The 16438-nt window shown below is 38.4% G+C and overlaps 1 protein-coding gene across 4 annotated transcripts in view; it reads left to right on the plus strand.

The window, feature by feature from the left end:
* Positions 1 to 16438, plus strand: part of LOC127424335 (sodium-dependent phosphate transporter 2-like) — a 67724-nt gene that overhangs the window by 36926 nt on the left and 14360 nt on the right. For all 4 annotated transcript variants that reach the window (XM_051669418.1, XM_051669419.1, XM_051669421.1 and 1 more), the window contains exons 7-9: positions 8540 to 8749; positions 9187 to 9796; positions 13202 to 13387. In XM_051669418.1, coding sequence (XP_051525378.1) covers positions 8540 to 8749; positions 9187 to 9796; positions 13202 to 13387 — 1006 coding nt within the window. The remainder of the gene's footprint in view (positions 1 to 8539; positions 8750 to 9186; positions 9797 to 13201; positions 13388 to 16438) is intronic.

A 16438-nucleotide genomic window follows, 5' to 3' on the forward strand; every position in this document is an offset into this window, starting at 1 on the left:
AACACCTTATCCTTGAGGAATCATGCTAAATTGCTAATTTGGTGCTAGAAAATCACTTGCCATTATATCAAACACCGTTGAAAGCTATCTGATTCGTTAAATGAAGCTTAACATTGTCTTTGTGTTTGTTTTTGAGTTGACACAGTATGCAATAGGCTGGCATGTCTTAAGGTCAATATTAGGTCAAAAATGGCAAAAAAGAAACAGATTTCTCTAGAAACTAGTCAGTCAATCATTGTTTTGAGGAATAAGTGCGCCAGTCCCTCCTGCAGCAAAGCACCCCAACAACATGATGCTGCCACCCCCATGCTTCACGGTTGGGATGGTGTTCTTCGGCTTGCAAGCCTCACCCTTTTTCCTCCAAACATAATGATGGTCATCATGGCCAAAAAGTTACATTTTGGTTTCATCAGACCAGAGGATAATAATTGTAATTTTACACATTATTAATGTCCTGACTACACATTGTGGTCAGTTGAATGCCACATTGGTGAATAAAAGTACCAATTTCTTTCCATAAGAGCAAAATCTGTACATTATTCCAAACTTCTGGCCACCAGTGTATTTGTTTTTTGTTTTTGCTTACAGTTTTTTTTTTTTTTTTTTTTTACAGTTTTCTAGTTATATTCAGCTAAATATTTAATCACAGTGGAAACTCTTTGTGAGTGCAAGCTCTATAAAATGAGGTTTAAAAATCCTTATACAGTTATCACAAATGCCTGGAAAAGTCATGGGGATTCATTGGTCAAATGTGTGAGAGCGCTAATTGTAAATAGTGACTTCATGTGTAGAGATTGTGTGATCCTAATGTTTTTGCTCTTAGTGACAGCTGGCCATTAATTTAGATGATATTTCTAATCTAGCTTTGGAAAAAGTCAGTGATGTGACTGCATGAGGTATCTGCACCAATTTAGGAGGGGAAGGATTTGTCTAACATCTGCTGCTCTGCTGGGGACAATCTTTTGTTGGCTCTGGATTGAGGGCCCATGTTGAGTTTGACTGACGCTGAGATAAATGAAAAGCAAATAAACTGAAGCTGTTTATTTGAGAACAGCACTGTTTTAAAAAGTCACAATGACCTCGTACATACTCTGCACTTTTTACTCAATGCACGAATGGTTGCACAAGTGTTTTTGTTTGTTAAAATGTGAAAATCTCTAATGTAATGAAAAGTTAAAGCACTATTTTCACTCATGGATCATCACTTCCTTTATAGATACATGCACAATGCCACTGCAAGCTTTATTATATTTGTCTTCATATTGAGGGCTCATTTCTTAGTATGGTTTAGCTACCTGTGAGACATTAAATATATGTGAAATCAGTCATTTTTGGCTCCTTGGATTTTTATAGGCATCAGTTCTACTTCATTATGAGTGAAGTTCAAACTAACTAACTGTTGTGTTATTGTCACTGTTTGATTTGATAGAAATAGTTGTAATTAGGGATGTCCTATCGGTATCAAGTCCGATACCGCGCTCATGTACTGGTAGTCATAAAAATTATCCAATACCAAATACTGACACCATCTGACGTACAAATGTCTGTGTAAAGATTCAGCCTAAAAATGAAAATCACATTATGTCCTAGTGAGAATATTTAATGGCAAAAGCTGTGATTTAATGAGATAAATATATAGTTTGCATGTAATTAAAATGTGAGTGCTTGTGAATGTGTGGAGACAGTGTTGTGCTGACGCTGGCTGCTCATACCTCTTAAAGTCTCCATGAAACGGAAGTTATAACCAACTTTGTTGTATTGTGACGTATTTCTGAGTGAAGAAAAAAAAATGTTGGACGGGGACTTTGTTTACGTTAGGACAAGGCTGGAACCGTTGTGCAAATACAGATGAATGTGAAACGAGTGAGAAGAAGCTAATTTGTCCTCATTTTGAATCACAGTACGCTAAGCATAAAGAATAAAGAACACTTACTCGAGCGGTATATCCAAGAAACCTCAGTCTGCAGAAAAATATAAATAAACTCCAGCGAGTTTTCCTTCATTCAACTTCGGCGTCAGCATGTCTCATATAGAAGTTATCATTCCTATTCCCTATTTCATGCAAAGACAATAACCCTCAAGTGTGAGGTGATAATGGTTAGTCAAAACAAATTTTTAAGCGACTTTAAAGCTCCTCCTTGGCTCATACAGGGAAAACACCGTCATGAGTAGGGCTGCACGACTATAGTAAAAATCATAATTGTCGATTATTGCCCTTGATATTGTAATCGTGATTATTAATGTTGATTAAAATATTAAATTACTGTGACATCACAAATTAAACAACAGTGCCATTCTTCAGAGTAGCCGATTTCAATGTTTCTTTTAAGCATCTTTTAAGCATTAAATATTGTAATAATGTTTGTTAATGTTAGGCTAAATTTTTTTTTATTTTAAATGGATATCTGTAGTATAAAATAAATTAAATTATTGTTAAATTACTGCTTAAATTATTAGTCCACGTACAGTAAATAATATAACATATTCAATATTCAAACTTATTAACAGCCAATTTAAATTGACCAAGTTACTGCGTTCAGTAAGCCCTTTGGTGGCGAGACAGGGGACCATTCATCCCGTTAGATCTTCAGTGGTGATCTTGTTCATGTAAGATCATAGTTAGATCATTTTTGGCCTCAGTGGTTGCACTTTGGAAATTAAAAACAGTCATTTGCAATCGGAGTTTGTGCGATTCATGAAAATGTTAAATCTACTAATACCAGCTGCGTGACAAATGGGTCTTATTAGAGCAGACGCAATAACAATGACAGTGATTCCTGAAATATGCTATTCATGCCATATTCTTTGTTGGCTACACCTCCAAAACAAACTTGGAACAGTTAAGCTGAATTACTTTATTGCTATTTTGTGCAAATCAAATTCACATTGGCTAACTTATTAACATGACAAAACAAAACTGTTATTACATTTTTAATAAATTGTACACAGAAATCGAGCAACGCGGCAAACTCTCCCATTACAATGACTGCTGTCACTCACTGCAGGTTTACACTGTTTGAGACCTGCATTTCGATGCGAGCTCAGTGACGCTCCACACAAAGTTCTGCACTCTCACAAATGCTCTCATTAAAAACAAAGCTGTCTAATCAGCATTATAAATAAATTATTTACACCGCGTCTGTGCCTTGATTAGAACGGGAGTGTTTTAGTTTTGTCGTGTTGCTGATTTGCAGTGTATTTAACATCTACGTTCAAAGCGAGCGGTGCAATATGCAATGAATCCAAAATAATTCCAGAGTGCTTTTCACTCTTGTTCTACAGCTTCTTTTCGAGTGTCAGGTGATGTTTCTTCAGTATTAACTTTCGTGTGCCACCACGAACAGAGGTGGAACATAAAGCAAGCATCTGGGTATTCAGACAGTTGTCATCACTGATAGGACGGAGGACTAATTTAAGCAGCTCTGATTGGCCGTTGCCGTTTCATTGCTCAACGGACATGTTAGTGATTGGTTAGAATACTCAACCGCTGCAAAAACACATTGTAAATAGAAACCTTTGACGCAACAGGAGCAGACTTAAATTGAACGCTGTAATCATCTGTTTTGACAATTACATAATCGTGGCAGCTGTAATCGTAATCGTGATTAGTTTTTCAATTAATTGTGCAGCCCTAGTCATGAGCATCGCACACTCTGTTTGTAGCAGATGACAGTAAACAGTGCAAATTCACACTGTAGCATGAGGCACATACAGAGTACATACTGTACTTATTTAATCGAATAGCAGCCTTTTGTGTGTAATAATAATGACTTTGAGTGCGACCGGCTTTTCCAGAGTGGAAAGCTGCCGTCATAATGTCAGAGCTCCTTGGTCAAAACAACACAGAAATGCTTCAAAATAAGAGCTACATTTATTGGAAAGAAATATGACAGAAATGTATTACTACTGTAAAGTTATGTAATATTCAGAATCAGAAGAATCATATATATATACACTATATTGCCAAAAGTATTCGCTCATTTGCCTTTAGACGCATATGAACTTAAGTGACATCCCATTCTTAATCCATAGGGTTTAATATGACGTCGGCCCACCCTTTGCAGCTATAACAGCTTCAACTCTTCTGGGAAGGCTTTCCACAAGGTTTAGGAGTGTGTTTATGGGAATTTTTGACCATTATTCCTGAAGCGCATTTGTGAGGTCAGACACTGATGTTGGTTGAGAAGGCCTGGCTCACAGTCTTCACTCTAATTCATCCCAAAGGTGCTCTATCGGGTTGAGGTCAGGACTCTGTGCAGGCCAGTCAAGTTCTTCCACACCAAACTCGCTCATACTTTTGGCAATATAGTGTATATATATATATATATATATATATATATACACACACTACCGGTCAAAAGTTTTGAAACACTAACTTATTCTTTATTATATATATTTTTTTTTTTTTTTTTTTTCACATTTTAGAATAATAGTCAAGTCATCAAAACTATGGAATAACATAAATGGAACTATGGGAATTATGTTGTGACTAAACAAAATCCAGAATAAATCAAAACTGTGTTAAACTTTTTTAGTTTTATAATGAAATAAATTAATATGGTGGCACAATTATATTTTTGTCTACAAAACTAATTTCAAACATTTAAGCATACGCCTTCAAATCAAAAGATTTTTAAGATCATGAGAAACATTTCAGTCAAGTGTTTCAAAACTTTTGACTAGAAGTGTGTGTGTGTGTGTGTGTGTGTGTATATATATATATAAACTCAGCAAAAAAAGAAATGTCCTCTCACTTTCAACTGCTTTTATTTTCAGCAAACTTAACATATGTAAATATTTGTATGAACATAAAAAGATTCAACAACTAAGACATAAACTGAACAAGTTTCACAGACATGTGACTAACAGAAATGGAATAATGTGTCCCTGAACAAAGGGGGGGATCAAAATCAAAAGTAACCGTCAGTATCTGGTGTGGCCACCAGCTGCATTAAGTACTGCAGTGCATCTCCTCCTCATAGACTGCACCAGATTTGCCAGTTCTTGCTGTGAGATGTTACCCCACTCTTCCACCAAGGCACTTGCAAGTTCCCGGACATTTCTGGGGGGAATGGCCCTAGCCCTCTCCCTCCGATCCAACAGGTCCCAGACGTGCTCAATGGGATTGAGATCCGGGCTCTTCGCTGGCCATGGCAGAACACTGACATTCCTGTCTTGCAGGAAATCATGCACAGAACGAGCAGTATGGCTAGTGGCATTGTCATGCTGGAGGATCACGTCAGGATGAGCCTGCAGGAAGGGTACCACATGAGGGAGGAGGATGTCTTCCCTGTAATGCACAGCGTTGACAACAAGCTCAGTCCGATGATGCTGTGACACACCGCCCCAGACCATGATGGACCCTCCACTTCCAAATCGATCCCACTCCAGAGTACAGGCCTTGGTGTAACGCTCATTCCTTCGACGATAAACGTGAGTCTGACCATCACCCCTGGTGAGACAAAACGGTGACTTGTCAGTGAAGAGCACTTTTTGCCTGTCCTGTCTGGTCCAGCGAAGGTGGGTTTGTGCCCATAGGGATTGTGCGTTCCTGGTGTAACTCGGGCAGTTGTTGATGCCATCCTGTACCTGTCCCGCATGTGTGATATTCGGATGTACTGATCCTGTGCAGGTGTTGTTACACGTGGTCTGCCACTGCGAGGACGATCAACTGTCCTTCCTGTCTCCCTGTAGCGCTGTCTTAGGCGTCTCACAGTACGGATATTGCAATTTATTGCCCTGGCCACATCTGCAGTCCTCATGCCTCCATGCAGCATGCCTAAGGCACGTTCACGCAGATGAGAAGGTACCCTGGGAATCTTTCTTTTGGTGTTTTTCAGAGTCAGTAGAAAAGTCTGTTTAGTGTCCTAAGTTTTTATAACTGTGACCTTAATTGCCTACCATCTGTAAGCTGTTAGTGTCTTAACAACCGTTCCACAGGTGGGTGTTCATTAATTGTTTATGGTTCATTGAACAAGCATGGAAAACATTGTTTAAACCCTTTACAATAAAGATCTGTAAAAATATTTGGATTTTTGCAAAATTATCTTTAAAATACAGGAACGTTTCTTTATTTTGCTGAGTTTGTGTATATATATATATATATATATATATATGTATTATACATACACTACCGGTCAAAAGTTTTGAAACACTTATTCTTTATTATAATTTTATTTTATTTATTTATTTTTTTTTTGTCACATTCAGAATAATAGTAAAGTCATCAAAACTATGGAATAACATAAATGGAACTATGGGAATTATGTTGTGACTAAACAAAATCCAAAATAAATCAAAACTGTGTTATATTTGAGCATCTTCAAAGTACTCACCCTTTGCCTAGAATTTGCAGACATGTACTCTTGACATTTTCTCAACCAACTTCTTGAGGTATCACCCTGGGATGCTTTTTAAACAGTTTTGAATGAGTTCCCATCTATGTTGGGCACTTATTAGCTGCTTTTCTTTATTATTTGTCATCAATTTCAAAAACTTTTTTTGTTTTATAATGAAATAAATTAATATGGTGGCACAATTATATTTTTGTCTACAAAACTAATTTCAAACATTTAAACATACACCTTCAGATCAAAAGATTTTTAAGATCATGAGAAACATTTCAGTCAAGTGTTTCAAAATGTTTGACCTGTAGAGAGAGAGTGTGTGTGTGAGTGTGTGTGTTTATAAATATATATATATATATATATATATATATATATATATATATATATATATATATATAGGAGTGGTGGTGGCATAGTGGACTAAAGCACTGAACAGGTAAGCAGAAGGTTGTTGGTTCATTCCCCACAGCCACCACCATTGTGTCCTTGAGCAAGGCATTTAGGCACTCCAGGTTGCTCCAGGGGGATTGTCCCTGTGATAAGGGCACTGTAAGTCGCTTTGGATAAAAGCGTCTGCCAAATGCATAAATGTAAATATATACACACACACACGTATGTACAAATACAAATCTGTTATATACAGTGCAAGGGAATGTAATACAGAAGAGGTAGGATATGTTAAATAAATATAATTGACTAAGCTGTGTATTGCACATAATTCTTGCACAATTGGGCAGTTTTAACTGTTCATGTGATGGATAGCCTGAGGGGAAAAAACTGTTCTTGTGCCTGATGGTTCTGGTGCTTAGAGCTCTGAAGCGTCGGCCAGAGGGTAACAGTTCAAAAAGGTTGTGGGCAGGGTTAGTGAGGTCCAGAGTGATTTTTATAGCTCTTTTCCTCACTCTGGAAGTGTACAGTTCTTGAAGGGAGGGCAGGGTGCAACCAATAATCTGCTCAGCTGTCCGAACTGTCCTTTGTAGTCTTCTGAACCAAACCAGACAGTTATTGAAGTGCAGAGGACAAACCAGGGGCGGACTGGCCATCGGGAGAACTGGGACTTTTTCCGATGGGCCGGCCATGAAAAGGGGCCGACTGGGCCACGATAAGCTGAAATGGGCCGCCGCGTTATGCAGAATGGGCCACAAAATGGCAATGCGTGATGCCAAAGGGGACAGCGAAATGCAGAAAAGGACAAAGCCCCCGCCAGATTTCCCTTCCCCCCCCCCAAAAAAACTATTGGGCCAGTTTCTGTAAAATCCCAGGGCGATTTCTCTTCCCAGTCTGCCCCTGGAACAGACTCGATGACTGTTGAGTAGAACTGGATTATCAGCGCCTGTGGCAGGTTGAACTTCCTCAACTGTAATACTACTACTACTACCACTAATAATAATAATAAATCAGTAGTAATTGTATTGTACTTAAGCAGTATCTAACATCTGTGATGCTTTGTTATGCAGCACTGTATTTGAAAAAATATAACTCCAATGTTGTATTTTGGATTGTGCTATGAGGTTCTGTATATAAGCACTTCATTTGATAAAAAAATAATACAATATTATGTTAAAAATGAATTGTTATATTTTCATTTGATTAAAGTTTAATGAATTAATTTATTTAAACACCATTTTGATGATAAAATTAAAATAAACTTTTGATATAAAGTTAGTACCAAAAATGAAGTATCGGTACTACATCCCTAGTTGCAATCTTCAGGATAAGTCATGGAAACCCTGGAATATTTAAGGAATTTTAAAATCGTCATACAAATGAAAATGTCTATAGGGAATATGCATTTTTCTAGGTATGCTTAGTTCTAAAATATTTCTTCAGCTAGAATTTGCTGTTTGTGAGAGCAATCTCTATAAAATCATTTTTAAAAATCCTAAATGCTGTAATCACGAATGGCTGGAAAACTCTTGTAAATTCATTAGTCAAAAGAATATGAGAATCTTATTGATATAACAGTTTTTCATGCATGGATTATCCATATGGATATGGTTGCTTGATATTCTTACTATAATGTAAAGCAACCCTTGCCGATGTTTTTAAAAAAAAATGTTTTAGCTTTTCACCACTTTCACAAAGCTTGTGTCCTTTCCCTTATCTGCTCCACAAATAACATCCCATTTTTTGATACACATGTTGTCCAGTGTTTTTGTCAATGATTCTCTGCCTTTGTTTTCCTTAAACAGGTCAGCTGAAGAAAGAGCATGCTCTGTCCCGCATCTCCGATGAGAGTTTAGATAAAATCCCTGAGGAGGAAGAGGAAGCCCCTGTGTTTAAAGAGCTTCCAGGTGCGAAAAACAGTAATGATGCGGTGCTGCCCCTGACAGAGGAGTCCACAGGGGAACTCAACAGTCTGGCTAATGGAGGCACTGTCCTGCCCAATGGCAGGGTGTACGGTGAGTTAAAAGACGTGATTATCAAGTTTAATGGTTACCATCTTACAGTATCAGCAACTGATGCCTCAGAGACCTTGGCCCTGAGTGACGAAAATGGTCAACTTTATTCTGCTTTGACCTTATATACAGTGGTGAGTCACAAGATGCTCTTTCCAATATTCTGAAATCATGCTAAGATAACATAGATCATTAGGTTTTGCTCAAACCCGTGGAGTCCATGCCATCTCAAGTGCATGCTGTCATTTAAGCAAAAGGGGGACATACCAAATACTAAGAATCTCTGAAGTACATGTTCATTTTTTTAATTAAACTTTTCACTCAAATTGTTATGCTGCTAATATAATATATAATGGGGGGTAAAAACTGTATTAAATTTGAAAAATGCAAAATAGAAGCATTTTTACAAGTGGACTGTTGTGGACCGATTTTTCTGTCAGGTCGCACCAATTCCATGACCAATGGCTGCCTCAAGTCACCTGTGTCTAATGGGGGCTTCAGCTTTGATGGGCACATGCGCAGTAATGGTCAGGTCTACCACACCGTTCACAAAGACTCAGGTCTCTACAAGGACCTTCTACACAAGATTCACTTGGGCCGACTGGAGGATGAGCGTAGCTGCTCGCGTCACGACAACAACTACAAGCACCTCCGTCGCAACAACAGCTACACGTGCTACACTGCAGCCATCTGCGGCATGCCAGTCCAGCCCATGTTGCGATCGGAGTCCAGCGCCCCTCCGCCAGAGGACAGCGAGAAGCTAGTGGGTGACAGCGTGTTCTATTCGAAGAAGCGACTGCGCTACGACAGCTACTCCAGCTACTGTAACGCAGTGGCAGAGGCGGAGATCGAGGCAGAGGAAGGGGATGTGGATGTGAACTTGGCGGCAGATAAAAGGGAGCCCCGGGCCCCTGCAGAGGGCATGCTGGAGGACTGCCCAGATGAAGATAAAGAGGAGAAGGACAAGCCTCAAGTCTTCCAGCTCTTCCATTTCCTGCAGATCCTCACCGCATGTTTCGGATCGTTCGCACATGGTGGGAATGATGTCAGGTATGCCACTCAACATATTATTCATAAATATTAACAGATAGTTCTGGTCTTGCATGCTTAGACACAAAACTCCTATTCGCAATAGCGAATCGTTGTCTCATCATATACCCACACTCATGTTGTTCCAACCCCGTATGACTTGAGCCTGGTCAGCACCTGGATGGGAGACCTCCTGGGGAAAACTAAGGTTGCTGCTTGAAGAGGTGTTAGAAAGGCCACCCTGCAGTCTGTGTGGGTTCTAACGCCCCAGTGTAGTGACGGGGAGACTATACTGTAAAAGGCACCGTCCTTTGGATGAGACGTTAAACCGAGGTCCTGACTCTCTGTGGTCATTTAAAATCCCAGGGCACTTCTCGTAAAGTGTAGGGGTATAACCCCGGTGTCCTGGCCAAATTCCCCCCATTGGCCCATCTCAATCATGGCCTCCTAAAAATCCCCATCCATTGACTCTATAACTCTACTCTCTCCTCTCCACCAATAGTTGGTGTGTGGTGAGCATACTAGCACACTATGGCTGCCGTCGCATCATCCAGGTGGATGCTGCACACTGGTGGTGGTTGAGGAGAGTCTCCTGTTCGCTGTGTGAAGCGCTTTGTGTATAGTGTCAGAAAAGCTCTATATAAATGTAATGTTCATTCATTCATTCATAACTTTTTTCTGTGGAACACAAAAGGAGATGTTAGTCAGAAAGTCACCATTCACTTTCATTGCATCTTTTTATAATTCAGTGAAAGTAATTAGTGACTGAGGCTAACATTCTGTGTAACATTCTGTCTACACCGGACTCGAGCCTCGTGTCAAAAGCAATAGAACCCATTATAATCAATATAATGATTCTGTCTACACTAGAAGTGTCTGTTGCAGCGCGTCGCTCCGACAGTAAACGGGTATCCTGTTCCATTTGGCACTGCACGAACTGGCACTGCTGCTGCCGCCAACAACACACATAAATGGTTTAGAATGTTAGTGTCTATGTGCCCAGTGTAGACAGCCTCAAGCAGTTCCGTCACGTCAACGGATGTGCCCGGTGTAGACAGAGTGTAACATTTCATGTAATTTGTCTCTTGTACCATATTGTTTAAGGGATTAAGTTTGCATTCTATATCTTAAGGCAGGTTTTTCCTGATAAATTTTCATGTCTTTTGCTTTCCTGCAAGTCCTGTCTGTGTTGTAGTCTGCTTTTGAGAAACAGCTTTGTGATTAGTAAGTTCAGAATCAGACCTTGCTGTAGGAGCAAAGAACTTACATATTTTCTCAACATTCCTTGGCATTAGTTCGTCCAAGTTTCTGTGCCACAGAACTGGTTCACGACTGATTTGGCGCATATCCAGACTGGTAAGGACAAGTCAGACATGGCCATGAGTTTAGGCTAATGCAGCTCTGTAGGCTTGCTGCAACAGTGTAATGTCTTCTGAAAGTTTTTTTTTTTTTTTTTTGGTGACAATTTGCTTGAGATATTTTTACTTAGTGTTTCATTTAAATACATTTTTCTCTCTTTTTTTTTTTTTTTTTACATTTATTTAGGACTAGTCTTTTGGGGACACAATAATTTAAAACAACATGGTCTCATAGAATGAACGTTGCTCTATATACTTTTTTGCAAACTGACTTTTACGTGCAGCTTTCTACGTTTCGCTGCAGTTTCTTGGTTAAATGAACACTAGAGGCACTACAACAACAGTGCGTTTTATTTATTGTCACACAAACGATGAGTATAATTGCTGATTATGACTTAATAAAAACTTATTTTTCACACTATTACTCACCCACTATGTTATGAAATCAAAACACTTAAACGCATGATTTGAAAAACAATACATTTTAACACTTGTATTATACACAGTACACTTATTCCTTTATTGTTAACTTGCTTGGTAGCTCGCCTGATAGATTGTTGGACTTAGGACTCGATGACTGTGGTTTGAATCCGGTCAAAGACGTACGAAAATGAATGTGGCATAGAAATGACACAAAGTGACGGTTGTTTTAGTTGTTTTTTTGTTTTTGTTTTTTTGAATTTGCATTTTAAAACACTATCAGTTAGCGTTAGGTGTTGGTTAAGGGTTAAGATGTCAGTTTTGTTAAACTCTCATTTATATTTTCAGACATTATTGGTTAGGTTTAAGGTAAAGTTTAAGGTTAGGGAGGTATGTTTTACTTAATAAAACCAGCATCTAAAATTCACCTTAAACACCTCATCTGATTACAACCTCATTTTGCTCGGTTTTGGTGCCCCCCACAGGACATTTCACTTGGAAACTGCAAGCAAAAGGTGTAATGAATTACATAATTTCAGTTTTGCAAAAACGTCGCAATGCTCGCGTAAATTTCATGAGACCAGGCTGATTTAAAACGTTTTTTAACGTTTGTGTTACGGGGGCTAGCTCAGCAAGTATTGATGCTGACTACCACCCCTGGAGTCACAAGTTCGAATCCAGGGCATGTTGAGTGACTCCAGCCAGGTCTCCTAAGCAACCAATTTGGCCCAGTTGCTAGGGAGGGTAGAGTCACATGGGGTAACCTCCTTGTGGTCACTATAATGTGTGGTTCTTGCTCTCGGTGGGGCATGTGGTGAGTTGTGCGTGGATGGGAAAGCGAACCTGGGGCCGCAATGTGCATTCGAAGTATCGATGATCAATGTGTCCTGCAATTCAGAATAGCTTGAAGCCTCAACATGCGCTACGTCTCCGCGGTAACGCGCTCAACAAGCCACGTGATAAGATGCGCGGATTGGCGGTCACAGACGCGGAGGCAACTGCGATTCATCCTCCGCCACCCAGATTGAGGCGAGACACTATGCCACCGCGAGGACTTGGAGCATATTGGGATTGGGCATTCCAAATTGTGGAGAAAAGGGGAGAAAATAATAAAAATAAATAAATACATTTGTGTTACAGTAAATTATTACCATGTTGCTTTTAAAAATTTGGACCACCTCTACTGGCACAAAATATTTAAGACAGTATACAATACATTGAAATAAATTACAAAATGTATTTTTTTAATGTATTTTTTTTAATGATAATTTAGCTTATAAGAAAATTAAACCAATATCCAGACATGGGCATAATTTAAATTGAGCAACATGTAATCTTTAGGTCTTTATCCTCTGATAGATGATTATTTTGACATTTTAAAAACTGAAACTCTGATTTACTTAAAGATAAAAAAAAACAGTTATAATCAATAAACATGAATAGACCAGATTAAAGATAAAAACAGTTATAAATCTATAAACATGATTGGGCTGCATTAAAAAGTAAAATGTTGTTTAAAAGATCATATGGAGTAAACTCTGTAAAGTTTGTATCCTAACCTCGGTGGGCTGGATTTTCACTCCTGACATTAAGCATCTCAATAGTCACTTTCCCTGAGAATGATTTGCTTGAATTGTCTTTTCTGCAGTAATGCCATTGGTCCTTTGGTGGCCCTGTGGATGATCTACGATCAGGGTGGGGTGATGCAGGATGCAGCCACACCGATCTGGCTGCTGTTCTATGGTGGAGTGGGAATCTGTGCTGGATTATGGGTTTGGGGCCGACGTGTCATTCAGACGATGGGCAAAGACCTCACTCCCATCACGCCCTCCAGGTGAGATCAGCATGTGGGCAGAATGCATGACTCATCTGGGCATGGGGAATGTGTCGTGTGCTACTGTTGCATGCAGATGTGCTGATTAATCCCATAGTGTTACAAGATAAATGGATACATATGTACTTTATGGAACTTGTGTGTGTGGGGGGAAATTGGGGTGCATTTACAGCCAGACAATCAACACTATACAGTACACAAATTGTGCCACATTTTTTGTAATACAAAAACAAAAGTCTGCATTGTAAACAAAATAAATATTTATATATGTTTAATTTTACACAATATACACCATACTGCATATATTAGTGGTCGAACGATATGGTTTTTCAACGTCAATATTTAGTGAATGGTACGGCCGATATAATGCCAATATAAACAAAATACTATGATAGGCATACACAAAATCTGTGAAATTAAAATAACACATTTAATTCATATTTTACATAATATTTACTAAAATTCACAAAAAAATCATGGCTTTTTCACGCATCTATAATCAGAAAATTTTCCCAATTAGTATTGATATAAATACGCTTTTTTTCAGATATTAATAAGGCTAATTCTTGTGCTATAGATTTTCTCTTCATACATATTTCATACATATTTCTCAACACAGCTTTGTAGTGTGAACTTAAAGGGCAAACAACATGGTGCATTCTATAATTAGAAACAATTATTTTCTACAAATGCATGCACACCACTACAGCTGCTTGACAGCTTATACGAAACCTATTTAAGGCAACATACAGAGAAATTGCATAATAAACGTCACCATTTGTAATTCTAATAAGTTTGCACAGTTACACCTAAGTTCAAACACATTGTGTAATGTGTAGTCATACACATTAAACAGAAGGCCAACTGACAGTGAATTGGAAAGCACACAAATTAGGCTTTTAATTTAAATCTTGGCTATTGTTAATACTGTATATCGATGTCTTAAAAACGTATCGAGAAAATAATGTGCTGATCAATAATCTATGTATTGATATTTTTGTGACATTCCTAAAGCTGTCAATAGATTTTGAACTTATATACAGCTGAAGTCAGAAGTTTACATACACCTTAGCCAAATACATTTAAAGTCAGTTTTTCACAATTCCTGACATTTAATCATAGAAAACATTCCCTGTCTTAGGTCAGTTAGGATCACTACTTTATTTTAAGAATGTGAAATGTCAGAATAATAGTAGAGTGAATTATTTATTTCATCTTTTATTTCTTTCATCACAATCCCAGTGGGTCAGAAGTTTACATACACTTTGTTAGTATTTGGTAGCATTGCCTTTCAATTGTTTAACTTGGGTCAAACTTTTTGGGTAGCCTTCCACAAGCTTCTCACAATAAGTTGCTGGAATTGTGGCCCATTCCTCCAGATAGAACTGGTGTAACTGAGTCAGGTTTGTAGGCCTCCTTGCTTGCGCACACTTTTTCAGTTCTGCCCACAAATTTTCTATCGGTTTGAGGTCAGGGCTTTGTGATGGCCACTCCAATACCTTGACTTTGTTGTCCTCAAGCCATTTTGCCAGAACTTTGGAGGTATGCTTGAGGTCATTGTCCATTTGGAAGACCCATTTGCGACTGAGCTTTAACTTCTTGACTGACGTCTTGAGATGTTGCTTCAATATATCCACATAATTTTCCTTCCTCATGATGCCATCTATTTTGTGAAGTGCACCAGTCCCTCCTGCAGCAAAGCACCCCCACAACATGATGCTGCCACCCCCATGCTTCATGGTTGGGATGGTGTTCTTTGGAATGCAAGCCTCACTCTTTTTCCTCCAAACATAATGATGGTCATTATGGCCAAACAGTTCAATTTTTGTTTCATCAGACCAGAGGACATTTCTCCAAAAAGTAAGATCTTTGCACTTGCAAACTGTAGTCTGGCTTTTTTATTGCCGTTTTGGAGCATTGGCTTCTTTTTTGCTAAGCAGCCTTTCAGGTTATGTCGATATAGGACTCGTTTTACTGTGGATATAGATACTTGTCTACCTGTTTCCTCCAGCATCTTCACAAGGTCCTTTGTTGTTGTTCTGGGATTGATTTTCACTTTTCGCACCAAACTACGTTCATCTCTAGGAGACAGAATGCGTCTCCTTCCTGAGTGGTATGATGGCTGTGTGGTCCCATGGTGTTTATACTTGCGTACTATTGTTTGTACAGATGAACGTGATACCTTCAGGCGTTTGGAAATTGCTCCCAAGGATGAAACAGACAGGAGGTCTTGGCTGATTTTCTTTTGATTTTCCCATGATGTCAAACAAAGAGGCACTGTGTTTGAAGGTAGGCCTTAAAATGCATTAATCCTAAAAAATCATTTTCTAATTTTCCAAGCTGCTTAAAGGCACCATTAACTTAGTGAATGTAAGACCCACTGGAATTGTGATATAGTCAATTAAAAGTGAAACAATCTGTCTGTAAACAATTGTTGGAAAGATTACTCATGTCATGCACAAAGTAGATGTCCTAAACGACTTGCTAAAACTATAGTTTGCTAATATGAAATCTGTGGAGCGTTAAAAAAATGTGTATTAATGACTTCAGCCTAAGTGTATGTAACTTCTGACTTCAACTGTAAGAGTAATTTACCAAATCTGTTAATTTGCCAGTTGCCAGGAGCAATTTGCCATCAGTATGTTGATAACCTCAAAATGACCAAATATCGGCCAATATATCGGTCTATCACTAATGTACATTTCAATAATTAGACAAAATTAAAATAATAAACAGTATAGATAAGAGTAAACTTACACAAAAAAGAAGAATTGCACAGTGAATATTGTGAAATAAATTAATGAAATAGTTTTGAAATAACAGCAAAATTCTTTATAAATGAATGACCTCCTATGGTAAACCCATGTCCAAAAACATACTACTACTCCATGTTTTATGTCTTTTATTAACACAAAAGCCTTTCTTCTTTTCTTTTAGCAGGTGGAAAAATTGCATAGGTGATGGATCAGATTTTGGTCATTTACTGTGCTTGGAAAAATTCTAGACTAGACTGCCCTGAAGGTGTAATATTAGACTTCAAAAAATGGAGCA

This window comes from Myxocyprinus asiaticus, chromosome 33 (assembly GCF_019703515.2).
Source record: "Myxocyprinus asiaticus isolate MX2 ecotype Aquarium Trade chromosome 33, UBuf_Myxa_2, whole genome shotgun sequence".
Taxonomy (NCBI): Eukaryota; Metazoa; Chordata; class Actinopteri; order Cypriniformes; family Catostomidae; genus Myxocyprinus; species Myxocyprinus asiaticus.